Source organism: Sander vitreus, chromosome 23, assembly GCF_031162955.1.
Source record: "Sander vitreus isolate 19-12246 chromosome 23, sanVit1, whole genome shotgun sequence".
Lineage (NCBI taxonomy): Eukaryota > Metazoa > Chordata > Actinopteri > Perciformes > Percidae > Sander > Sander vitreus.
The window spans coordinates 11327101-11354714 of record NC_135877.1 but is presented as its reverse complement, the minus strand read 5'-3'; the positions used below and the strand labels follow the sequence as shown (position 1 = coordinate 11354714).

At 39.4% G+C, this 27614-nt stretch overlaps 2 protein-coding genes and 1 long non-coding RNA gene across 3 annotated transcripts in view; 1 reads left to right on the top strand and 2 right to left on the bottom strand.

Annotated features, from left to right (window-relative positions):
- atxn7l1 (ataxin 7-like 1) overlaps nt 1–13251 on the bottom strand; it is a 30552-nt gene extending 17301 nt beyond the window's left edge. The window contains exons 1-3 of the mRNA XM_078243235.1: nt 13087–13251; nt 12614–12682; nt 6429–6533 (exon numbers count right to left, since the gene is read on the bottom strand). Of these exons, the coding sequence (XP_078099361.1) occupies nt 6429–6533; nt 12614–12682; nt 13087–13183 (271 nt within the window). The 5' untranslated portion in view covers nt 13184–13251. The remainder of the gene's footprint in view (nt 1–6428; nt 6534–12613; nt 12683–13086) is intronic.
- Nucleotides 13182–18721, top strand: LOC144512467 (uncharacterized). Its single transcript, XR_013501008.1, has 2 exons — nt 13182–13368; nt 18535–18721. It is a non-coding gene; the product is annotated as an uncharacterized LOC144512467 (long non-coding RNA).
- Nucleotides 15596–24438, bottom strand: sypl1 (synaptophysin-like 1). The gene is made up of 5 exons (XM_078243236.1): nt 24149–24438; nt 19191–19309; nt 18821–19025; nt 18530–18721; nt 15596–17947 (listed from the first exon to the last, which is right to left on the bottom strand). Exons 1-5 carry the CDS (start codon nt 24218–24220, stop codon nt 17816–17818), a joined length of 720 nt encoding a protein of 239 aa, XP_078099362.1. The 5' UTR covers nt 24221–24438; the 3' UTR covers nt 15596–17815.
- Between the last annotated feature and the right edge of the window lie 3176 nt (nt 24439–27614).

Sequence of the window (27614 nt, the reverse complement as noted above, 5' to 3'; positions counted from 1 at the left end):
AGCAGACAGACTGACCAACCCTGTGTGTTTGCTCAGAGTGCATGAGTGCACATGAAAGTGTACTGCAGGTGACTGAGGGAGAGTGTGTGTACAATGTGTGTGCAAAGTGTGTATTGAAGAGATTAGCCACTGCATGTATAAGTATAACAGGTGTGTGCATGGGGGTATGATACCACGTTAAACTTATATACTGCCAGTGTATGCGTTTTTGTCCAAGGTATAGGCTATACTGTAAGAAGTTTGCATGCATATTAGAGTCATATGCCTCTACATGCAGTATGTATACATGAGCATACTTTGCAAATTAGTATATGTGAGAATGTGCGTGCGTGTGCGTGTGTGCGTGTGTGTGTGTGTGTGCGCGTGTGTGCATGCACGCATGTGACAGGTGTGTAAATAGGCCAGTGGAAGCAGAGGGCCGGGGAGACAGCTGTATTCAGAGTAGCAGGATCAAAGTCCAGAGCCACATTTGCAGGTATGCAGCTACAACAGTAATACTTTCACACATTAAATCACACATTCTTTTTCATTTTTACACACCATTTTAGTCAACTCAACTGTACAGTTCAATGAAGCTGTACTATAGCAGGGCTCCAGACTAACTTTTTGCCGTGGTTGCACTGGTGCGCCTAACTTTTTTATTTAGGTGCACCAGCACAAAATTTAGGTGCACCCAAATTTTTCCTTGCGTCGCCGTTAACGCTGAATGGCGATACACGATATATAGCTCTGTATTTTCTTAGAAAGTGGGCTAAATGTTCAGTTTTAAGTCAAAGCTCTTTCATTAAAACAGATTGTGATTAAAATAAAATGCAAAGACAGGGTTTCCTTCCCAGTTTGAAAATATACAGCTGCAACACATGAAATAAACAGCCTAGGATATATTTAAAAAATATATATCTCTGAGAAAGCTCCTTCACTTGTTTTCAACAACAATAACAGACTGATTAAAAGAGAGGACGCCCGAATAGCTCAGTTGGTATATATAGAGGTTTGACTCCGACCTGCGGCCCTTTCCTGCATGTTATTCCCCCCTCTCATGTCTTCAGCTTTCCTATCAAAATAAAGGCCTAAGTCTTTTTAAAAAAAAAAAACAGACAGGGAGACAGAGGGAGAGAGGGAGAGTGTGATGGACTGAAGCGTATGCTACTCACAGAGTGACGGCTGACTCATTATGAATGGGTCCAGCACGGCTCGAATGCGCTTTGGCGGGTCAGCGTCGTTACACATGTCTTGTGTAGGCTATGAAATGTCTGTATCGTCACTGCGCTGCATTTTTATGAACTCTGATATTCTGGCCATGGGTCACATCTCTCGCCCAGGTCCAGCAGGCTCCGTCTCACACCCTATTAGCTTACTCAACGAACTGAAGTTAGTTGCATTTAATAACTTCTAATGTGTTTTTCGCCGTGGAGGCCGCAATAACAGAGAGTTACCAGCGGAAACACTGGTACCAATACAGGTTTCCCTCTCATACTTAACAATATACAGCTATGTTTATAACAATTAAAACTGTAGACAAATGTCAGCAGCAGCGGAGCCGTGTGTGCGTGAATGGGGGCGGGGCTGCGCAGAGGAGAGATCCAAACACAGGCACGGCTTTACAGAAGGAATGGGTCATGTAATGTAACATTAAACCATATCGATATAAACGACATTGCTTCGATCGTAGAGAGGCAGCGGATGCGAGGACGTTAGGTGCACCGGTGCGACCTAGGAAAAATCTTAGTCGCACCCTTACAAATTTTGGTCGCACTCTAGAGCCCTGTATAGCAATGGACTTTTTTCTTCCACATTTTATTTTTCCAGGCAGGAATAATATAAACATTGAATCTTAAGAAATATGATATGTGCCCTTTGGCCAAGCCAAATAAACCCTTTACCTGTGACTTCCAACTCAACCAGCTATTCAAACTATGTTGCATGCTTTTCTTAGATTCTCTGGATTCCTGTTCATTTTTCTATTTAATTCATTCTCTATGTAGTTTTTAAATGCGGTATGAAGCAAAAAAAATATGAATTTGAATAAAAAAAGTAATTCTGAAAAATGACAAAAGTGAAGGTACTGCTTGGCTAACTAGATTTATAACTGTAAAAGTAAAACAACAATTATGGGCAGCTTAAATTGTGGGCCAACCAAAATTATAAAACCTTTTACAGCTAATGTATCGACAGTAAGACATAATTAACTTATTTGTAACAGAGCTCTTCCTGTGAGTAAAGAGCCAGTTGGGAGCTAACTGTCCTGATTTACAATACATGGATGTCTGCCCAGGCAAGGTCACTAAGCCACTCGACCACAAGGGCACCCTCACTACTACGTTCTCCTGCCTGCCTGTTGTTATGGCAATGCTGAGATAAACTCAATTGGTTGCCGATTGGCTGCTGACTCATCCTGTGGGTGGAGCCATTGCGTGATGAAGAAGCAGAGGCTCTCAGAGCTCAGCTGGGTTTGTTTACATTGAACGAGGAGCAGGGGAGAGAGTCAGAGAGAAATTATGAAGATTCAAAATCATTCAGGATATCTAGAAATACTGAGTCAAAGGCAATGAAGCTTATATTGGAACCAGTAGGTAGTACACATACTACTGGAAATCTATAAAAAATAAAAAAATAATAAAGGCATGTCTAGGTCTTTCGTAAATGTAAGTGAAAAACAACACAATCCCCACATAAAAACAAAGCAACATTTACATTAGCTACACTTTTATACTATGTTTTTAAATATGAGAGAACCAATATGAAATTATTATTAAACTAAAAATCAGACAGTAAGCATAGAGAGATGCCATGAAAAAAGATCACTATGAAGGGAAGTCATGGTTAAAAAAAGGTTGCGAACTACTCTTGCAAAGATACTATTATGTATTAAGAGTCTAGAAAAGAAACTGATAAATGATCAATTATCTTAGAAGATAATGACTTCTGAGCAATGTCTCTCCTTTTGGTTCTCAGATGGGGTAAAAACTCTTTTGATGCCATACAAATTTAAGTGCAAAGAAACTACCTTGATGTAAAGTAGCAGCTGGCATTTTAATTGGCCCGGGCCTCGGCTAATGGTTCACACAGCCAAGTCGCAATAACACAACAGGAGAATGAGCAACAACAACACCAGTCAACTAAACTAATCAGAACTTCTGTTGTTAAGGGCAAAACTTTCCAACAACAGACAAACATCATGTGACATGAACAACTACACCACAGGCCCGGCACACACTGTTACACAACAATAAACTCAAGACAGGGAAGCACCGCGAAGCATGAAGAATAAAACCGAAAGGAAACAGAGGATTTTTTTTGTTGATCTGCCTCAGAGCTTAATTAATCCACCACTACTACAGAGTAAAGTTGGAAGGCGAGTAGAGAGAGAGACAGACACCACCAACAGCAACAACCCTTTCACCGTGCACTCGACTTACTCACACACAGCAGGCCACCAGCAGCGGAGACAGACTGAAAGAATGGAGAAGAAATTGTAGTAGATGAGAGAATCGGAAGGAATACACACTGACATATCTGAACAGCATGGTGCGTTGATTTGTCCAAACACACAGCATCACAAGCATGACTTACACACACAGATCATCAGTTGTGACCCTTAAAATCCATAATTTGTCAGGGTGTTCAGGGCCCAAAATGTACCAACATATGAAATGCTCTTTGGAATAAACTCATTCTAATTATACTAGCCCTTAGGAAACACTTAAATATGAATACAGTTTCAATAATGTTTCCACATTGCTTAAAAGAGTGGTGAAATCATATATCTTCATTCAGAAAATGTCTGCACATTTTCTCTTTACAAGCTCATGGGAGTGATCATGGCACGAACACTGCCAGTGTGAGGGATTTATTTGATATCCCACTGTGGCCACTTATGCTAAGAATATACATGCTTGCTTTACTTTACTTTAAATAAACAAATCCACTAAATGGAACAAGTCTCTGATGTATAAAATACAGTTTATCTTAACCTTTTTGAATAGAAGACGTGGCATATATTAACACCCATATAGCACAGGTCCAAGCTTAAGTTGTCACTAGGCCTGCACGATTCGGGGAAAAATATGAATCACGATTTTTTTTGCTTAGAATTGATATCACGATTCTCTGCCACAATTTTTTTTTCTCACAAAGTGTAATGTTTATTGCACACATGAACCATGACAAAACAAAACAAATTGGCAGTACCAAACTTTTTTTTGGCACCTATAGCACATTGCGCATCACCACAAGCCTGTAAACATCGAGGCTTCAATGAAGAGAAGGGAGAGCATTGCAGAGCTTGGGAGCGCTTTAAAACCTTTTTTATACAGTCTATGTTTAAAACTCACAGAAGAAAGTAGTAGCGTTTGTGATGCAGTTGGCTGGTAAAATTAAATGAGAATCGAAGTCATTAAAAAAAAAAAAAACATTTTTAAATAAAAAAAAAAAATCAAAGTTATTTAAAAATGAAATCGTGAACAGGGTGAATCGAGATCGCGATTTTATAACGATTAATCGTGCAGGCCTAGTTGTCACTACTCTCTTCGTCACACACAGCAAAGCTTGAACAACAAAAGGGGTGTGTATAACTCAGAGCCACTGACCACTGAAGCAGCCAACCCCCTCCTCCTCTGTGTGGGTGTGTGTGCATGCATATTTGTATATGTAAGGCCTCAGTGCTGATTCAACGCACAGGTCAAGCATGAAAGCAGATCCCATGATGGATACACAAGGCCAATGTTTTGCAATGAATACAAATGCAGGGTCACAACATTTAAAGTAGAATCCCCAGCAGGGAACAATGGCACTATACTTGTGAGGATGTTACAGTAACATGAGGAATGAGCAACAATGGGAGGAAATGCATAAAACATCACAAGAAAATCTTGACAGGGCCAGTTCCTAGAGGCAATCCACTCAGCAGCAAGTCAGGAGGAGCATTTTTCATGGCATGACACAGAGCATTTGTGTGTGTAGATCACTGTACTATAGTTAAAATGATAAGAAATATAAAAGTATATGATGAAACAAGATGAAAATGATTCACACATACGACTTGCAACTTGGCCTGCTGGTTCACCTCAAAGCCTGCTTGTTATCATATTGTGGCCTGCGGATAGCTTTGTTTTATGGAGAAGCTCTCAGGAGATTCCCACTCCTGACTGTGTGTGTATGTGTGTGTGCATGAGTATGTTTTAGACCTGTTGTTACCGACTCTGTGTGCGTGTCAGCAAGCAGAAACGCTGCCAAAAAAAAAGAAACAGGACAAAACAACAGCGCCTGCCAGGAGTCTATAAGTGAGTGAGTGTGCGAGTGTCTGTGTTTCTCACAATACCACTGACCTCTTTCTGCTGAGAAACAGAAAGTGAGAATGTGTGCATGAAACTCCACTGGGCTCTCTCCACTCAGTGAGAAGTGTGTGTGTGTGTGTGTGTGTGTGTGTGTGTGTGTGTGTGTGTGTGTGTGTGTGTGTATGCCCCCCCCCTCCACCTCTTAGGCTCAATCAGACAGCTCAGGGTGGTGCACGTGCCGCCAACAGACGGAAGCAGCAGCCCGATGCGAGCGCGCTCAGTGGAGCCACAATCAAAAACAAACAAGAGGTAGACGGACAGTGTGGAGGGCCAACGAGAGCTGGGATCAACAGTGTTACCACTTTAACAACAAATACTCTTAAAAAGGTGAATGTATAAAGCCTCCTATCTATTACATATATATTAACCTTTTTAAAAAAAAAAAATCCATCCTTTTTCTAATTTCAATATACATTTTAATACTGTATTTGTTTAATGTACAAATAACTGATAGTGGCAGAGCAACAACTCAACCAGATCTATCAACTAGGTTTTTTTGTTGAAGATTACAGTCTCCATAGCAACAAATATTGCATTTCATGAAATGATAGTACGCCTACAGGTATATAAAGCACATGCAGCTGAACAATGTGTGTGCGTATCATATGTATTGGGCCCAAAAAGCATTGTTTTCTACAATTTTAATTTTTCAAATTAATTTTCCAACCCTGTTTGAAAAGAAAATCTGTAACATTAAATCAGGAAAGTAGAGAATTAGAATATCAAATGATATCAAAAGCATAATCCTAAGAGCCGAAATGGTTATTCTCATAATTGGCAGTGTCCATTTACTTATTTCTTGGATAAAAAAAAAAAAGAAGCTTGTCCACTATGCTACATCTGGTCCATTATTCTGTAAATTATTTAGTGTTTTCCAGTTATCAGCCTGCTGAGTATTAGAAGGTATAACCAAGTGGTGTTTATTAGTGTGGAAGATAATTGTAGGTCGATTATGTTTCAAAGTGCCCTGCAGGGATAAATAGAAAAGATACATGAGATTCCCCAAGATGTGGACGTGTGTGTACCTTGGTAAAGTGTATGATTACGCCCTGAGGTTTATATGTGTGACTATGCCCTGTGTATGTGTCTTACCATAGTGTGTGAAGATGCCATGAGGAGTGACCACCTGATTGCAGACATGGCAGACAACAAGACAAAAGTCCTCCAGTGCTGGAAACTGGCTGCAGACAAGCATCTCTGAGAATGACATAAATAGCAGAGACCACATTTTAGAGAAAAAAATCAAACAGTATGGAAAACAGTATGTTTTTGCAAAACTTAATTGAGCTGTAAAGACACCAATTGGCTAATTTGTTCAGGTGCTCAATGCTACCACTTTATCACACTGTTCAGTATCAGTTTTATCCAAAGTAACTCTCAGTGCAAAGATATCCAACTTGCAAGGATACAAAACAGAAAAGGTAAGAAAATCCTCACAACTGAGAACTGTGTAGAACAAAAGAGTAGACAAAAAGAACACAAATAAAATATATTGTGTACTTTAATTACATTAAAAGCTTCTAAAACTCCCCCAATAAAACTGCCAGAAATTGAAGCTCATAATGCTTAACATTATTATTGAGCTTTGGAGCTGCTTTTCAGATAATGAGAGTCACAATTATCAGAGACATGGAGCATCATAACCAACTGTTCTCCACAGAAACACAGATGCTAATGTGTGTTCTAATCACTAAACAGACGGGCATAAAGAGACGGACAGAAAGGACAGTCAATCCTTTCCAACACGCTAGCATGCTGCGTTCTAGCTAGCATACAGCAACGTTGTGCCAGGAGTTAAAAGAGATGCCCCACCCACCAAACTAAACTGAAGATTGATAGAAATATGTCCAATGGAAAATAACCACTATCTCTTTGGCTAAGCTTCCTGTACCCAAACAAGCTATGCTGACAGAATTCACAGCACTTATTAGCATGGGGCTTAATCCAGATTTATTGAGGGGAGGTGGGGTGTGTTTAGATGTGTGCATTTGTGAAAGCTTGCAAGGGAAAAATTGGAGAATGTGTGGGTGCATGGCAAGTTTTGTGAAGAAATGCTTCAGGCCCATCAGCGTGTGTGTGTGTTACTCAAGGTCAAAGGTATATCATACAAATATGTAGACAACAGGAGCTTGTGCTTGGGTGTGTGTGTGTGTTTACATACATACTGTTCAAGGACACACACACACACACACAGGAATATTTTATAACTTTGGAGTAATGTTAATACTGATTAAAGATTACAGTTAAATAAATACAGAAGGGTAATGAGAATGAATCGAATGAAGAGCAAGATAGTAATACCAAAGCGCTAACTGATATTAGCTGCTGAGGTAGAGGCTTTCACATCAGGCCCACCGTTAGATGCCAAGCAGCTGCACTGAAGCAGTTAGCAGTAGGATGCTTTGCACAAGTTCACCTTGTCAATACAAAAGAAGAGATTATTTCTCACTCATTTTCCATGGCCATAATTTCTAACCATGCTGCTGGATTTAAGCAACAATTCAAACTCTTTGCTTCCTGTTGTTTGCCGACCAGAAACTGCTTTCCCTCACGAGCAAATAAACTGCAGTGTTCGTTTTTGACTTGACTGAAACGGGCCTGATCTGAGCTATAATACAAACACAAAGGTGAGGTGGAAAGGTGTGGCTGCATGTGAAAAACTACTTTTTAATATTATCAACCTGTTGACTATAATGACAAGTGTTAATAACTTTGTAATGCGAGCAGTTAAACAGAGCCAGGAAAACACTGCTGCCAAGTGGTTTCTGCTCAAAAGGTTGCTTAGCATCCCCACAGTTTGTGTCTTTCCTGTGATCGTTTTCTGTGTAATAAACTACACAGAAAGCCCAGCCAAAATAAAATATGCAAAGGACTTTAGTGGGAGTACCGCAAAAAAAGCAAGAATGCAATTTCCTCTGCAACTGCCAAGTTGAATGCAAACTAAGTGCGTAGCCTGTTTCTGCAGCCTGAATTGTGTGTTTCTTAAGCCAACTGCCACACACTGCCAAATGACTGACGGGCCTTAAAATGAACTACAAAAACAATCAGTCACTGGTGAATAAACATGTTTGGAGCTACTAAAACAATCAATCGTTGGACACGGATTACATTTAGAGTAATAAATCAACTTCCCATTGATGAACTGCAGTTTGGAAAGCAACTTCAAAAAAAACTTACAGGTAAACAAACATGGTTTAAAAGCTCTGAGTAGGGCGCCTGGGTAGCTCAGCTGGTAGAGCGCGCGCCCATATACAGAGGCTCAGTCCTCGCCACGGCCGCGGCCTGCGGCTCTTTACAGCATGTCATTCCCCCTCTCTCTCTCCCCTCTTTCATGTCTAAGCTGTCACAAATAAAGGCCTAAAATACCAAAGAAAATTCTTTAAAAAAAATCAACATGGAAAGAAAAAGAGAACATCAAATAACTCAGCCCTGCTCTAGAAAACTGAGGTCTCGCTGACTAACACCCACAGAAAGTAATAATGCAACTGTAGCAAAGAAACAGCAACATGTTTCACTGAGTAAATGACCTATAATCAACCAACTTAGGGGAAACCTTGGGCATAGGAGCCACTTCTGAATAATCACTGTTTCAACCGTCCAGAGGAGAGTACAGGCAGCAACAGCTTTGCTTCAAAGTAGTTTTTTGAACAGGCACACCAGATAGTTATTGGTACTGCACCAAAATGTCTAATAGAGTAAACTTACCAGCTTACCAGCAGCTGGCTTGCAGATAATGTTGCAGACCCCAGGCTACAAAATTCAACTATTCTCTCCATTTTCACAAAACTCTCCGAGACCTAAATCAGAGTTAATCTTATAGAGTTGAAGATGTTTTTAGGATCTTGTATAAAGACAATCCCAAGTCATTTTGTTGTTGTAAGCAAACCTGTTAGCAATAGTAATAAAGCAACATGTCACAAGGAGAAACTGAACAAATGTGCTGGGTTATGATCAAGAAATCTAGACTGGGTAAACCCACCCCGATCTGCCGGCGATTTGATTTCGCCCTGCAGCTCAGGCTGGGAACCTGTACGTTTATCTATCCTGCTTCAGTTACAAATCTCTGGGAACCAATCACAAACTGGCTTATCCACCTGGCGCGCTATTGGCGGGTTTAACACGATGACGATAGAGAAGCGACCAAGCAGCTTCTTGTTGACATTCAACAAGCTGGCCACCGAAGCGCAGCAACCCGTTGATGCCGCTGTCGCTGCTACGTCACCCAGATTGTTGGTCTGATTGGTTGAAGGACTATCCAATCGCGTGAACTATGCCTGTTGATCACACCTCTTGTGCAGTAGAAAATACAGAGCAGACTCCCCAGACTAATGTTCAATCTTAAAAGAGCTTGGTCTGGGGATAGCCAGACTACAAGAAATCTTCATTTAAAAAAGAAAAGTTTAAAGTTACTTCTCCCAAGTTATTACTGTATAAGGCAGGTCACACATCTGTTTCATCAGGTATAAAAGCCAGGCTGAAAATGAACTCCTGTCAGAGAAACTATTACATAAAGCCATTTATGGATTACAAACCGTATGAATGGTTTCACTGATAGATCACAAAATGTGAAACTAGAGTTTTCTAGACAATCTAACACCTAGACTGAATACACTGACAAGGACAAGCTCATTCCACTCCAATAGCTTATCAGAAGGGTTTGATTCATTTACTTCTTTTTTTGTCAAACATTCCCTCTACTTTAGACTATGCTTCAATTCTGACAATATGTTAAAGGCTTTTAGGGCTACATCTTACAATTATTTTCATTATGAATTAAACTGCATGTTACTTTCTCCATTAATCGATTGATTGTTTGGTCTACAAAATGTCAACGATTTATTTTTTACAGTCACAATTTCCTAAAGCCTAAGGTGGCATTAGTCATATTCAGTTCACTATCACATAAGATGAAGAAAAAAAAAAAGCTAATTCTCAAAATAGTTGCCGATTAATTTTTTGACTAATCTTTTCAGCTCTTAAGGTTTTTGATGTAGACTTTACACTGTTTTGCTTTCATGCAGTTTTCACTCTGGCAATCTTTCATATGGTGCCATGGATCTTGAAACCACCCTGCTTTATAGCATTTGCAAAAAGTACAAGAAATGTATGCATCATTTTATTTGACTGCATTCAAGCGTTGACAGGGTAATATGACTTATTTCAGCACAAATCATTTAAATGCAAACAATAGAACCACATTTACTAAATGACTAAATTTTGAATTTAAAATCCTCTGCTGCATGTTTTTGTAACAATTTATAACACTAATAACTGTACATTTACTAAATCACGCTGCCAGTTTTATATTCTATACGTACTCCTGACAGTAAAATAATACAATATAAACCTAAAAGGCCCAGTCATGCAACAAAATAAAAAAAATACTGTGAAACCACCAGAATCTTAAAAAAAATACAGGGAAACAAATGTTTGGTCATACCTCCCAGCACTAATATTTAATACACTCAAAGAAGGCTATAATAATTATCACCTAAAGCATCGCTATAATGACATGATGTTCCTGAAAATTGCCCTCCCCACTAAAGACAGTGGTAAACATACAAAGAGAAGCATTACAGCACTGCCTATTTCTAGCGAGATGATGACAGTGGCTGTCCGGCCAGCCCGACAAAGTTGCTGTTGGTTGTCATCATCTCCACTGTGTATGTGTGCGAGCGAGAAAGAGACATAGATACCAATCATGTCCTGCACCACACACACACACACCAATTACTGCCAACCAGGGCTCACTAGCTACAAATATGTGTGTGCACTGAAGTGTCAAGTGATTAAACATGTAGCCTAATATATAAATCAACGATGAATTACACTACTCTCTGCTAGATACAAATTTACAAACAAAGCATTTAAGACGTGCTTCCCTGTGAGGCTTATGGGTGTCTGTGTGCATATCACTCTCAGCGGGGCTTAGTGTCATGTTGCCAACTGATCAGCAATTCAGAAAAAAAACCTGCTCCAGTTTGGCTCTGAGGAAGGAAGATGAGGCATGTGAGTGAGCGCGAGTGTGTGTGTGTGTCGGTATTTGACCAGGGAGAGTGAGAAGAGTTTCCCCGGCTCTGTGTGTGTCACTGTGTTTGTACGAGGGCTGCAACACGTTCAAACTTTCAGTGATGACTCAAGTGTGTCAGTGTGCAGCGCATGGTCCTGTGGGTATTTATATGTTGTGAGGTGTGGAGGAACTCTTCTGGCTCTGTCCCTGGGGGGTTGGGGGCGTGGAGGTACCTACTCACTGCTTAGGGGCACCCCACAACCCCCTCAAAATACATATGATTTATATAACTATATTCTTGCACAAAAGCAACACAGCTAAGACAATACATAAGACAGACTTTAAGCCATACACAAGCTTTACCCATTAAGGACACGTCTTATCAGTATAACACACACTATAGACCATACATATAAATATACCAAAACACACAACAGTACAAGCACTTTCTAGTTGACTGCTGCTGATACTGTACAGTATTTCTATCAAACAGGTTGAGAGAGACTACAGGTAATACTGAAAACACATCTGAACCCCTGAGCTCCAGCTATATTCATTTATCTCCAACAGATTTGCTTAAGTTCAATACGTATGGCATTTAACAACTTCACCTGGCCTGATGTTCAAAGACCCAAAACATCCAGTGACCTCAGGTTACATCACTAATGCTGTGTCACAAGTATCACAGCATAACAGCTACTGGTTTATATTTGATACTGTTAACAAGTAATCATATTTTGTGTTGTGTTGTGTCTTTCAGGTAGAGCTGAAACAATTAGACAATTAATTGATCAATTAATCAATACAATTAACTGATAATCATTTTTCAAGCAAAAAATGCAAAGTATTCTCTGGTTCCAGCTTCTCTGATGTTTTTTTGTTGTCATGTATGAAACTAAACTGAATATATTTTGCTTTTGAACAGCTGGTTAGCTGAACAAGCAATCTCAAAGAGCTCTGGGAAATTACTTTGGGCATTTCCCCCAATTTTCTGACATTTCATGGGCAAAAGAAAATCAATAGTTACAGGATACTTACTGTAATACAGCTTTGTAATACAGACACAATTTTTCTATAGTAAAGTATGCATTTAAAAAAAACTAGTAATGTAAAAGTATGTATGATGCCCAGCAATGGTGGTTTCTGTGACAAGAGGTTAAAAACAGAAATATCCTGGAACCCTAATGCTGCAGAGCATGTAACAAAACAATAACAAACCATCATAGTGTAAGTGACAGCGTTAAGTATCCATCAGTAACTTCCTCACCTTCTTTGCTGAGCCTCACGGCTTCAGCGAGGCAGTAAAGCTCTTTCTCGCTGTTATCCAAGGATGAGTCTGCGTCAGAAAAAACACAACAGCCACTTACAACAAACTTTGGGGCCATGCGTGGAGCCATGCTGGTCCGAGGCTGGCTATCAGGTTAGCATTAGCTGGCTTCCTAAATCAAGTGAAGCTGTCAAAGCTAACAAACTTACAGCTGGACAGTTGAGGATATCATTACTGCACGCGCCAACGGTACAAACTCTGCGGTTAGCTTCGCACACGCGCCTTTGCAAGACTGTTAAAGCAACCTATTAATATTGCATTTCGTAGTAATATTTTTTGACAGTTACTTTGCTGCGCTTTGACAGACCCTGCATGGTGGAGGAGCTTACTCAACTCAAACACAGGCAGTTGGACCACGCACTTCCCGACAGTTTGTCCGCAAAAACAACAACGCTACCGACGTGCGAACTTACTGTCAACAAAACGTAATTTAGCCGCACTAACGAAGGAAGACCAAGGCTCGCAAAGGAAGGTATCCGGACTTGGTATTTGGCGATCCAGTGTCGCCATTGCTCTTCCTTCTTGTTGCTTTGCTGAGAGCCGTTTTTTCCTCTCTCCTTCGCACGCAGCAGGCGAAAAACGAAAGAACGAGATATAGTGACGTCGTTGTCGGTGAGCTCCGGCTTGGTTCGGCATCTGTCGGAGGGCTGGGAACATGGATGTACTAACTAGAGAACGCGACAGAGAGGGAGCATGTAAGTTCAAAAGTTCAGTATAGGTACATAGCCTACTGTAGTACCTCTTTACAGTCTGTACAGCCTATTAATATTATACAGATTGCTCACTGTAGGGCAGTTATACGGTTCAATTCTGTTGCATTAGAAAACATTAGAAATTATCTTTTAATTTAAATAGCATTGGGTAACATAACGGAATGCCGTAAAAAAACAAATGACAGTGTCAGTTATTGACTAGATATTAGTGGACCTATTAACTACAAAGACAGGAAATGTATCAATAGGCTATCTGCCTGGTATTTTAATTATATCATAAAAAAGGTGGATTTTTCGTATGGTTGTGTATAACAAAACCTATGTTTACAGCGGGGATGTTTCATTCAACAATTCTTTGCCAGGCATTTAAAACAATTTTGTAGTGATAATAACTTGACCTCATCCAGTCAATATTGCTAAATGTCAACAGTAAGATACATTTGTAAGATCAAGGGGACATTATAATGAACTGATCTATCTACCTGTTGCTGTGACTGTAAATGTTAAGACCATACCTTCATTATCCACTAAAGGTAACACTATCTGCACTGTTAGCCTTAATTGGTCTAGCCTTACTAACAATGGCACAGGCAATCCTTAATATACAAGGGATCTATTTGATCTACACTGTACTGAAAAAATGGTGGCAATTGGGCATTTTGTAACCTGAAATAACTGTATAATATTAGACCTGGCAGGAATGAACATGTAGACAAACTCCACAATCTAAAAATGTACCAATGCTAGATTTAAATCTCTCTGCTTCATTAAAAGGAATTAGAGTAGGCTACTATAAGGGGTTGCCAGGGAGTTGCAAAGTAATGGTAATAATGGGTTTTAGAAAGAGGAGGTCAGACCCATGAATTACATTATGGTTTTAGTAGCTCAGATTACATTGTAAAGCTACAGTTTAATTTTGTGAATAGCAAAACGTCTATTTTGATTATTTGACTTCACTGAGAGCCTAAAAAGGTCTAAACGATGTTGCAGCCTTGTGCAGGTTAAGTCAGAGATTAAAGACACCACTGCAAAGAAAACATCTACATAACATAACCAGTGGTTCCTGAAGTGGGGACCAGGGATAACCAAGGGTTTTTCAGAGAGGATTCCACAGCTACATTTATAGTTTGAGTTTAATAGAGGACATCATTGATTAAATATGCCTGAATTCTCTGGTCATTAAAACAAACTGTCCAAGGATGTGCAGCGTCTCAAAGTGGCTCATTAGGTCAAACTCATGGCACTACATTGACCTCTTGTGGCTGAAAACAGAACTTACATTTCAAGTGCAAAATGAAGGGGGATTGTCTCCTTTTCAAGAAACGTGATTTCTCCTATTATGACGACTAACTGGTCACTTAAATCCAACTTTTATTATTATAAATTATTAACAGATGAACAGCACAGCAGTTCTATGGTACAACTGCATTTTGCTTGACATCTAATTTGAGTGAGAAAACCAGAGAAGGGTGGAGATACAGAGGAAATGGCAGCCTGAAATGAGGGCAAGGAAATTACTTTGATTAGTTTATACTGATGTGTCAAATCAGGTCAAATCCACACACACACACACACACACACACACACACACACACACACACACACACACACACACACGCACACACAATTCATACAATCATCTGTGGATGAATGCAATCCTTCCACACACACCTCTGTTCTCTCCTATTTCTCTCTCTCTCTCTCTCTCTCTCTCTCTCTCTCACACTACACACACACACACACACACACACACACACACACAAAGGATGACTCAACCACAATGTTGTTTGTTTCCTGCACAGTGATCATTGAGGTCGCAGGACAAACCAGGAAACACAAGTACTATTTTTCTTCAAAGATCGTAACAATGGTTTTGGGTCACAAACACTTCAGCGTCTTCAAATGCTTTCACTCTTTTATTTAACCTTCTAGGTTGTTTTGTTTTTTTTTATCTCACCTGAGCAGTTGAATCCAAGATGTTTAAACCTGCATCATAAAATCACATGATTTCACACATGACCAGGGAGAAAATGTGGAGTGAAACTAAAGTTGAATAGACATTTTGTAAAATGGTTTGGCTTTCATATGGGGGCATGACACAAAAGTCAAACGAACACACTCACAGGCATGTATGTGTATGTATGTGCACTGCACACATACAACCACACACAAGTTTGCAGATGGACAGGATGTTTACCAAAGAGATTAATGAAAAAACTAATTCATTTTTATTGAAAAAACAAAGGTACATTGAAATTGTGCATTTCACAGACTGAATGTATGTGTCTCTTGAATAAGACAGTTTGGCAGGTTAAATGCATATGAATCATTGACAAAGCTATAGCTAGTTGGATGATTACAAGAGTGCAGAGGCATAACCAGTACACCACACACACATTCATTTAATGTTGCTGATCGACAAAGTTAAATGAATTTACATCATCCCACTTACATTTCTAGTATATCAAAAAGCAATAGATACTACAAATAATCATCTACATATGCTAAAAAAATGAAAAATAAGGACAAAAAAGTGATAGTTTATAAAACACAACATCAGCTCACTGTTTGGTGTCTCAAGAAGGATTTATAAAAACTAGACAATCAAATAAATTGGACTGTTTTAAACAACAAAATAACTGATTAACATCACACAAAGATATGGAATAAGCTTAAACATGGAAGAAAGAAATAGTGCTTTGGCAGAGTTGTTTTATGTTTAACAGTGATGCAAAAAATTGATGGAAAAGTCACGACTATATTCAAAATTTCAAGGATTTAACCTTCATCTTGTACCCTAGTTGAGACTAAAATAAATCAAAGCCTTCGGCCACAGAGGAACTGAAAGATCTCAAACTTTGGCTGCAACATTTTCCTGAACTCATTAAGTAACCAACTTTCAATCAAGTATTCTTTGTGGATTAATACTCTCACAGTGCTTTATAGGACATCATAAAAGCATATTAAGCACCATATGAGCGATGTGCATGTTGTGATAAGAACATCATACGCTGAATGTACAAACTGCCTTCCTGATATTTGGGTTGGAGGCCATTTTACACAGTCTATGGCTAATGTCTCAAGGTTTAATATATCTAACCTGTCTCCTTGCCTGCACAGATGTACCTTAAATCGGTGAAAGGATAAAGACTTTTATATTGATTCACCTCATCAGTGTGCTTCATTAAAAGAGGAAATATCTACACTAGTTTGGTAAATTAATAATCCTAGTTTAATTGTTGACATATTGCAGTACCTGTTTGCCACCAGTACGGGGAAAATGGGCTAACTGTGAGAGCGCTTATGAATGAAAGAATGAATTAATATTTGAGTCATTTTCTAGGTACACAATGTGCTTTGAAACTATAAAATATACAAAATAGGAAAAAGATGCAAATGCATGGCTAAATTTCAAGGCCAATACCAAATGTATGCAATACACTGTATGTCAATAAATTCAAATGAACGGTGTGGTAATATAGTAGAGAGTGTTATGCTTCAAAGTGCACTACAGACAACTGTCGCACCCTCTCTGATACACTGAAAACATTGATCACCCGGGGCGGCTGTGGCTCAGGTGGTAGAGCGGTTTCCGATCTACCAATCGGAAGGTCGTCGGTTCGATCCCCTGCAGTCTACATGTCGAAGTATCCTTGGGCAAGACACTAAACCCCGCGTTGCTCCCATTGCTGCGCCATGAGTGTGTCAATGTGCATGAGTGTTTATCTGATGAGCAGGTGACACCTTGTATGGCAGCATCGGCCACCAGTGTATGAATACCTGTGTGAATGGTGCTTTAGTTGTTAAGACTACTACTTACATTATCCTTATTGCGGCAGATGTTAAAAAACCTTGCTCCTTGTGGTTGCTTTTATGTTATATAGACAAAGAGACAAGCTCAAAGTACCTTACATTCATCAGTATATAATAAAGCATAATACATGTAGCCATTGTCCTAAAAAAACCAGAGAAATGAGGAAACCTCTCTTCCTAGATGTATAGTATATAAAACTGAAAAAATAAAAATAACAAATGCTAACCTACACATGAAACCTTAGTTAGAACTCCTTCTCTTTGCCCAGCCTCCTCCTGCTGCAGGGGTGCTTAGGCCTTCAGAGGAAATCTTTTGGGAAATTTACATTGCTTTTAGAACTGTTCTCAGTATGCTCTGTGTACTACTTACAAAGCTGCTACTGTGTTGATAAGGTCCAAATCCAATAAACATCCAAATCCATCAGATTTTAAACTATCTAACCATCTATACATTTATCCTTCATTTTTTCTCTCTTCGTCATCTTCACAGAGCTTTTGTTGTGTGTAATAATGTCTTTATGCGCATACAGTGTGCATGTGCTCAAACTGTGTCTGCTCTGTGTGTGCTGTGTACATGTATGTGACTGTGTGTATGTGTTGCTTTATATTGTATATGTTAGATGGGTGCAGGGACCTGTTGCCTTCCAGGTCCGGGCTGAGAAGAGAATTTCTGGGAGTGCCAACGGGTCTCCTTGTACACAAACCAGGCGTTGCCGGCCCACACAAACATGTTAAGGTAGCCAAACACCTGGAAGAATGCAGACAGAAACAAACCTACAGATTAATATTACTAGAATGCACATGTAATAAAGGAGGTTTCTCATAATGTACTGTAAATCTGTGATGTTGTATATGATGAGCGATGATGCATTAAAACTCTAGGGAACAAAAAGACGACATTTTGAAACTTGATGGGTTTGATATCAATCACAAACCCACACATGCTTGGACAGTTTGAGGACTTGCACTGTGGTCACATTTTTGTGTTCATTCCAACAAATTTGCTTTGGACTTGTGACACAGAAAATGTTGAGCAGACCACAGCAACAGTGTCCGAGGAAAATCAAAGTGTTATTGCTCAGTGTCTCATGACTGTGAGTCAGGCTGCTTAATGTTTCTGCTTAAATCTGCTAGCGTAATATAATATAAACCGAATGGGATGGGACACTGCCACAGTCAATAACTCTGATTTTATCCTTATATAAATATCCTCTCTAGTGGCCAATGATTTGGATTTCATCATGGAAATTAACGACAGTTGAAGTGAATGCTGACTGAGATTAGTGTAACCAAAATCTCATTTCTAAAGCTGCTCTGTATTTTTTCTCACCACAGAGATGTTGAGGGTCCGCATGCTGGCGAACTCAGTGACCTCACAGGTAATGTTGCTCCCCTTGCAGACTTCCAGCGTGGCGCTGATGCCTCCAGTGTCCGTGGCATCCTTCACATTCTGCAGGCCCTTTGCCCAGGCTGATGAACACACCAGCCACATAAAGACCAGAATCGCTGTGATCAGAAAGTCCTGGAAACGAGGATTGACACATCAACGCTACAGCCAGAAGCTACAAGTCACTCAATTACAGTGTCTATTGGGAAACAAAACAGCAAGATAAATACTCACAAAAATGGGTCCAAAGTCAGAGTCCTTGTAGACGTGCATGTAGCCTAAATATACCAAAAGAGCCACCATACTGTACAGAAAGCAGACGATGGCGATGCCCACAAAGAACTCCACTGAGGAGGCTGAGTCTCCCACCATGTGTGTTGTCGTGACAGAGTGGTTACACACAGTGGCGTTTCCCTCAATGAGCGGGACCTGGCTTAACCTGGAGGATTTTTAGATGGTAATTTCTTCAAATTCAGTACTATAATGAATTTATCATCCATTTGTGCAGATGGCGCTTTTGAAATTAATATGTAACTGATAAGTGATATTTTAAACCTGTGCCTGACTTTAAAAAAATCACCAAAATGTGTGTTGTGATTCTCACCTAAATGGGTAGTGAAAGTTGGCAGTGAGAGTTTCATTCGTGCCATCGCCGCAGAAGAGAGAGATGATGTTCTTCCCTGAGTATCCGCCACAGCATCCGAAAGCAAATATGGCCGTGAGCTGTTTGGTCAGACAAGAGAGAGGGAGAGATTGGGGAAATGGTTGAGTCTGATGTAAGAAAACCCTGTTCAGCTTTAAGGAAATAATATAAAAATCAAGAAACCTAAGATATTGGAGATTTGTTTAAGAGGAGGGGAAGATATTCAGTACATTCTTTCTAATAAACCTACAATGCAAAACACTAACTATATTACATTGACTGGTAAATGGAACCAACATACTAATCATAATTTGATTATGATACTCCCGACGTACCTGTCTGTACTCTTGGAAAATACAGTTTGAAAGTGTGTCACCAGAATTTCACACCCAGAAAAAAGCTGGCACCGAAAACTTAGCATCAGCAGTAAAGAGCCAGAGGGATTAACAGATGGCCAGCATTTTACTCTAAAAAACAGCTGAAAATAAAACTTACTACTTTACAAGATCAATTTTCTTACATTTGTTTTTCTCTGATAGAAATACCCAATCTAAACCAAATTTTTCAAGAACACCTTTATTTCTATCTTCGTCTTCTGTATCATTTTAAAGGTATTTTCAATATTATAAAAAGTAAGATTTCCATGTCTTTTTTTTATTATAAAGCAGGTCGAGGTGCTATATAAATACAGTGAAAGGAACAAAACAATCAATTCACAGAGAAATGCTGGCACACAGCAAGCGTGCCTTTATACATACTGTTGTCATGTCACAACTATACTATATATATATATATAGGTAGAAAGTGACACTCAGTACCATTACATTCATTCCCCCGCGGTGCAGCGACTCCGAGAGCACAGATGTGGAAGACCCAGAAACATTACATTACATGTCATTTAGCTGACGCTTTTATCCAAAGCGACTTACAATTGCTATATATGTCAGAGGTTGACCGTTTCTGGAGCAACTAGGGGTTAAGTGTATTGCTCAGGGATACATTGGTTGATGTATCACAGTGGGAACTGAACCCAGATCTCCCACACCAAAGGTATGTGTCATATCCACTGCGCCATCACCGCCCCGGAAACACTGACCAATCAGCGCACACTGGGCTTTTTCAGGAGGGGGCCTTAAAGAGACAGGCCCTAAAACGGAGCGTTTCAGACAGAGGGTGAATACAAGTATATTTAGACAGACAATATGAGAAAAAGAATGTGTTTTTTGAACATTAAAGCATGTAAACATGTTCTAGTAGAAACCCAAAATACAAGTATGAACCTGAACATTAGCATAATATGGGACCTTTAACCTTTAATTTGCTGCTGAAGTCATCCAGCAACACCATATGTTAAAACAGCAATACAAGTTTGGTTTTACATACATGTGTGGTTTGAGAGATGATTTGGAAGACTTCTCACAAATAAAATAAAATGTGACTTGCATGGCCGCACTAATGCTGCTATTCAGCTCCTGAATTCTTTCTTGCAGGGACAGAAAGCATCTGATTCAGTGTGTAGGCCATGTGATGCTAATACTCTCCTTAAAACCAACACATACAAAATTCTTTTAGTCAGGCTGGCAGCTGCTAAGCTTCACCCTCAAGCTGCACTAGGAAGATCTTATTATTCGAGGGTACTGAGCTCATACAGACTCTCACTGATATCGATTTACTCAGACTTCATGGATTGGATTTGTTTATCTCAAAATATGTCGTTAACAGTTTTCACACAGTCTTGACATGCATAGCTTTATGTCTCTGCCCATCAACACACATCCTCACTGAGCCTTCCAGTATAACAGACAGCTGTGCTACAGTGCAACACGAATCATGTTGTAACATCCCCGTTTTTTTTCAAAAACATTGTAAAGCTGCATTCGCTTCTTTTTTTTTTGGCGACCCGGGGGCAGCACAATAAGCTGTGAACACAACACTGACCTAAGCTAGCAACAGTGGCTTATTTGCACGTCTACATATAGCAGACACGGAGCAACATTTGCATTTGTTTGGAGTTGTATTTCTGGCCTCCTGACTAATGTTAGTCTAATATTCATTCTACTTTTAGCATGTTTAACAGAAATATGTGAAACTTTAGCTGCTAAATGTAGTCTTTCTGTCTGTCTGTCTGTCTGTCTGTCTGTCTGTAAGGTTAAGATGATCTTTGTCCACTTTGCACTGCAACACTAAAGGCTGAAATGTGGCATATAACATGTCAGAAAATCACCAAAATGAAAAAAACGTAGATTATGAGAATTAACACTTTTAAGGCATTTCTGTTATAGTAGACAGCATGCAGTGGACAGGAAGTGGATTACATCATATGACAAAGGAATGATCTTTGACTCACACCTCACATTGCTTAAAAAGAAGCACTTTTAACTGACCTCTTCAATTCTGCTTCATCAGCACAACAGTATCACACATACGCACACCCTTGAAAAATGCTTACGACAGGCCATCTCAACTTTTGGTCTTTAGCGTCATACCACAAGACCCACATGCACCTACACACCTCAAGGCCTCTATCCAGATGTTTCTCCAGATGTCACTGGCTTCCACTTCCTGTTTTTCTGGCTACACACACCACAGTAAGCTACTTCTCTCACATTCTTGTTTCACTGATTCTGTCACTCTCCCACTACGAGTTCATGGAGCCTCAGCATGAATAACTGTAAAAGCCAGGGTGGACCAAACTCACACACACACACACACACACACACACACACACACACACACACACACACACACACACACACACACACACACGGTCATGTTCCTCCGCCTTATCTGCACGGTGACCTTTTCACGAGGAATCAATATGCATTTGACATTATATAGACACTGTAATACGTTTACTGTTTACTGTAATCTGTTCTAGTTCCTATTTCTGCTATAAGTTTTTATTTAGCATGCAGACATGAAAGTGGTATTAACCTTCTTATATAACTCTTGTCAAGAACGTACATAAACATATTAAAGCTGGCTGAAGAACAGCCCCTGTTCTTACACCCATGCAAGAGCATAAAAAGTGATCTTATGACACCTTGTAATGAGTCAATTCATTCAAATAAGGCTATTTTAAAGGTTTTAGTGGTTTCATTAAAAATGCGTATGCAGAGTGATACCAAGCAATAATGATAGTCAAGGCCACACACACAACATTTTAATTCTTTTGTTTATGTTCACTTTTAAACCGAGCATAAACACTGTACTGCACAAACACTGTCGAACAGTGGGACATTTTGTCAAGCTTCCAATATCATCCTTTAGTCCTAATGAAGGCTACAGGTGGCACCTTCTCTAAACATGGCGACTGCCAAAGACAGTGGACAAACAGCTGCCAGTACTTTATCACAGACATCCAACACATCTGCAAACTACACAGCACCAATTTATGGACATTCCAGACATTGCCAAATTAAAAATTAAAAATTAAAAAATAAAATAATAATAATAATTAAAAAAGAGATAAATATCCTCATCAATCTGAAATATCTTGTAGGAACAGAATAATCAGCAGTGTTCTGAGACATTGAGTCCAGGCCAGTCCAACCAAAAACCATGTGTGCCCATTTTGTCACTGGGTTTCCTTCAGAAGCCCAAGAAACCTGTTTCTCCCTCTTTTGGCAAAGACACCATCACATCACCACAAGTCCAAAAAGAGAGAAATATCTTTATCATCATTATTCAACATGTTGAGTGAATGGGGCAGCCTCGTAGCATTTGTTACTCCAAACCCTTCTTCTGGTTTACTACTACGTGGGCGATAATATCGAGGGAGGTATGAGGGTTTAGGCTAAACCACTCATGTGCCAAGTAAACTAATTTCCATTTAGATGACTCAGATGTTTACAGGGTAAATGGACATCGGGCGAAAATGTTGGACTTTAGACGAGGCAAACTGCTGGATACCATCCAATTTCATGGGCAGCGGTAGTGATGAACCATATGTCAGAACTCTAAAATGATATCATCAACTTGCTGTTCCCATTCAACTGCTGTGTTAAATATATGTCCGAAATCCACAGGCCAAACACACATTCACTGCTGCAGCCTGAAAGCAAGATATACAGTATTCTACATGCATTATTTAAACTGCAGTAACACCCAGTCATCTGACTCAGGACAAGACTGTATGTGTGTGTGTGTGTGTGTGTGTATGAGAAAATAGAACAGCTGAGAGAAACTGTAGCTGAGCTTCATTACTCCTCACTGGATTCCTCTGACCCAATTGTGTAGAGCAAAACTGATTACTGGACTTTCCATGACAAACTGTTGCATGTCCTCTCATGATACACAAACTGGAGTATATCAGCAGCCAACTGCACAGTTTTTCAGTGGTAAATTATTGCTGAGAGATGCATTAATCTATAACTGTGTCCTCTGAAGGACAGGCCCATGCAACCAGCAAAATGATCCAAATGCGCTGGACATAACTGAGCTGAACTCACGTCAGCCAAGTTTTCTTTGTCAAACAGTTTATCTTCACTTTCAATCTATGAATCTTAACGACCTGGATGTATTGTAAGATAGTAAGCACTGGCAGACATGTCAAGTTAAATAGTTTTTTTTTTTTTGAAAAAGGCCTAAATTATTCTGATAATCGGCTTATTATTGGGTATTAGGGTGTTTATTCTTGTATGATAAACACTAACAACGTTTAAGCTTTATTTATTAAATTACTGCATGCATTTTATTCATTCTTGTAAGTGTAAAAACTCAAAGTTTATATGCTTTTATGAATGTCTGAAAAAAATCATGGTCATGTAATATGTTTGCCATCTGCCCAGGATTTAGGATTTTTCTCAGGAGTGAAAATCGCCGGGAAAAGGGAAAATCCAAGGACCAAGAAAAGGACTGAACCACCCTGTCCTCTGGGTATGACACACACACACATTTAGCGTATGCATCCAACTTACCCACTCCACCAGTTTGACGAAGCCCAGAGGCTCCTTCAGCGGCGACAAGTTCAGCCGAAATCCGGTCATCATGATTTGTGCTTGATCCAAAAATCTTTATCCAGTTGTTCCTAAACTGTGGATGTTGGTCCAACAGGGAGGAAAAAGGGGAGTTGTTTGACAGAATGACGTGGTTTTACTGCCGACGCTGCAAGAAATGATCAGTCCAAGGTGTTTAAAGTAACTTCTCCAACCAAACTTTGCACTAAATCACATCTCTGCCATGCAGGGGAGTTGATTCAACTTACTAAAACTACAGCTTAACGCGTTTCAGGAATCTTTAACAACAAACGTCAAAGAACAAAATGATTAGTGTGGATATTTTTTGCAGTGTAGCTTGAAAAACGAGTGTCTAGCGCTCCACTTGGTGATGCGCAAAATACGCAGGCGATGTCGCGGATAAAGAGCGTAAAGTGTGCCAAATTACGCGTTGCTTTTGGTGGCGTCATTGGTATTTAGTTACAGGAAAAAGATGCTAAATGAAAAAGCGTGATCCTTTCTGATAGGTTCAACACTGTTGCAAGACAGTTTTGTTTTTGGTCTACTGGCTGGAAAAAGAATCTACCAAACGATGCTGTTATAAAATCCCTCAAAGAGAACTTATACATGCAGCTACAATATAAGCAATGCATTACCATGCACAGTAACACCAGGAGACTAACGTTACGTTACAGCCCGAGTAACAAAAGGCATCAGAAGTGTCCTTCTGAGTTTTCATTGGATCTATCCGCCAGAATTCGCAGGATGATCCTCCTTGCTGAGTTTGCAGTCACTGTGAAACGCCTCTTTGGTGCTTAATGGGTCATATGACTCTCAACCAAGAAAAAGAAAACCTCAGAGACGAGCTGCAACTGACCGAGTTAACATAAAGGGGCATTTCACAAGATTACTTGATAAGGGTACATCACATGTCTAACATGAGATTGTTTGAACCCAAATTTTTTTTAAAGTGGAGCTCCACCGATTTTACGTGTAACGATATGTTTACTCATCATACGTCTGATGATAGAAATATCGATATTCTATGGATTGATTGTATTTACAGTTAGTAGAATAATATACTGTCTATATATTTTTTTTCCTTTCGGTCTAGTTCTAATGAGGAGAACTACTGAACTTGTAATAACAGTTGTACAATGTCTTCTGTAGCTCCAGAGGAGCTTTTCAAAGTCTGGAAAAACTAACCCTGATGACGTTGTTGTTTTTTTTTGTCTGTCTGTTTCTGTTTTGTTAACTGTTGTGTCCAATTATGATTGTACTGTATATTCAATTATTGTTAAGGACCCCCTCGAAAACGAGATGGTGCATCTCAAGGGGTTACTCCTAATAAAGAAATGTTAAACACATCATCTGGGTTATCTTGATTTAGGGTTGGAGACTTCAAAACTTTAACATAGCTTGCATTAAAAAACTAGGCAGGGCGGGCACCCGGATAGCTCAGTTGGTAGAGCGGGCGCCCATGTATAGAGGTTTACTCCTTCGACCTGCAGCCCTTTGCTGCGTGTCATTCCCCCTCTCTCTCCCCTTTCATTTCTTCAGCTGTCCTGTCAATTAAGGCCTAAAAATGCCCAAAAAATAATCTTACAAATAAATAAATAAAAAAAAAAAAACTGGGCGGGTGTCGTTTCAAATATGGGGGTGTTCATTAGGCAACGAGGGTCAAATTAAAGATTGCTGTTTTGTTGCTATTTATATTTCAGCCTATAACCCTTACCCTGCCTCGAAGCAAGTCCAACCAACTGTATGCAAATGCAAAACTGCTACTAACCAAAACAGTGTTATGGTGAGACAGAGCTGAGATTTATTCCTCAAAAACAGTGGCATTTTCTTTTGGGTATGATTTTTTTTTCTCTGTTAAATGGAGGATGTGTCTTAACAACAAAAGCATACCAACACCAAGCAGACCTGTATGTTGAAGACAGACATTACATAGAAATGCTACTTCAAAACGGTTTGAATGCAGCTCTAATTGTGTGTCATTTGGTACAATCAAGGGGAAAATAGCAGCAGGATTAAATCTGTACACTTCCAATTTATTCATTTCAATTAAGCGCCAGCCTCATCTACAGAGTATTTTAGTCGCTTCACAACAGGTCAGCTAAACATGCAAATGTGAAATCTGCTTACAGACAAGCAAACAATTCAACCAATATGTAAAATAAAGTTTCCAATAATACATGAACAATGAACTAATATTTAGTTGGATTTTAATGGAGCAGATATTTCAAGGATAATTGTTTTACCAAATTGCATTCCTCTTTCTGCGAAACGTCCTGTAAAATGATTAGGAAAGAAAATGTTACCTTAATGTCAATTGGGTTATACTTTGCCAAAATGGGGCTCTTAAAGAACGTGATATTAGTGGCTGAGGACATATAAGGTATTTCAACTGCAAACAAAACCACTAAACAAGTGAAATATTTTAAATCAACCCTATACAAAAGAAGTTAAAATAAATCAATCATTCCAAAGTGACAGGGTGGCATCTTTAATCAATGTATTGTTGACAATAAAGCAAGTTATGTTCGTTAACATATCAGTTGTGTTGGGAGAGAATTTGGGAAAAACAACATATACATACAAGTGAAACAACAACAACAATGTAAAAATAGTATTCACAAATGGACTAGGACCACACACACACACGCATGCACGCACGCACGCACGCACGCGCACACACACACACACACACACACACACACACACACACACACACACACACACACACACTTCAGTCAAGCAGGTTTGGATATTCTTCTGTTGGTAAAAAAAACGGTTGTTCTGACAAAAATAATATTATCTCGTGTGGTCGTCTCCCTAACCTGCCTCTCTGCTTTTAGTCAAACTAGTTGTTGTATGTACTTGCAAAGGCAGTATTGCCGCATCATTTGTAAATAAGGATATTTACTGCAATATTTCTGGCATATTTTCTCTCCTTTGTCATACAAAATAATATTTCTCTGAGGTAAGAACTGAGACAGTATCAAAACAGTAAAATCAGAGTTTTACTAAAGTGCACCCCATAATAACTGTTGTTGTGTTGTTACTCCAGTATTGGATAACAAAGTCTAAAAAAGGGTGTGAATAAAGAATAAAGGATTTCCTGGAGTTTTAAAAGTGTTAGTAAGACCGTTTACAGCTATGCTAGTGGCTTTGTGAGATACTTTGAGCTAAATGCTAATGTCAGCATGCTAACATGCTCACAATGGCAATGCATGCTGATGTTTAGCAGGTATGCTAGTTACCATGTTCACCATCTTAGTTTAGCGTGTTAGCATGCCAACATTAGCTAATTAGCACTAAACACACAAAATACAATTGAAGCTGATGGGAATGCCGCTAATTTTGTATGCATTTAGTCATAAATCAAAGTATTAAGACACATTAGAATTAAATAGGTGGTAGGAACACTGCACAGCCTGAAGAA

Coding starts and splice junctions, on each gene's coding strand:
- sypl1 (XM_078243236.1), bottom strand. CDS start 24,220: ATGATGACCGGATTTCGGCTGAACTTGTCGCCGCTGAAGGAGCCTCTG. Junction 19,310..24,148: donor TCGTCAAACTGGTGGAGTGG/GTAAGTTGGATG, acceptor CTGACCAAACAG/CTCACGGCCATATTTGCTTT. Junction 17,948..18,529: donor GGACCCTCAACATCTCTGTG/GTGAGAAAAAAT, acceptor GCATTCTTCCAG/GTGTTTGGCTACCTTAACAT.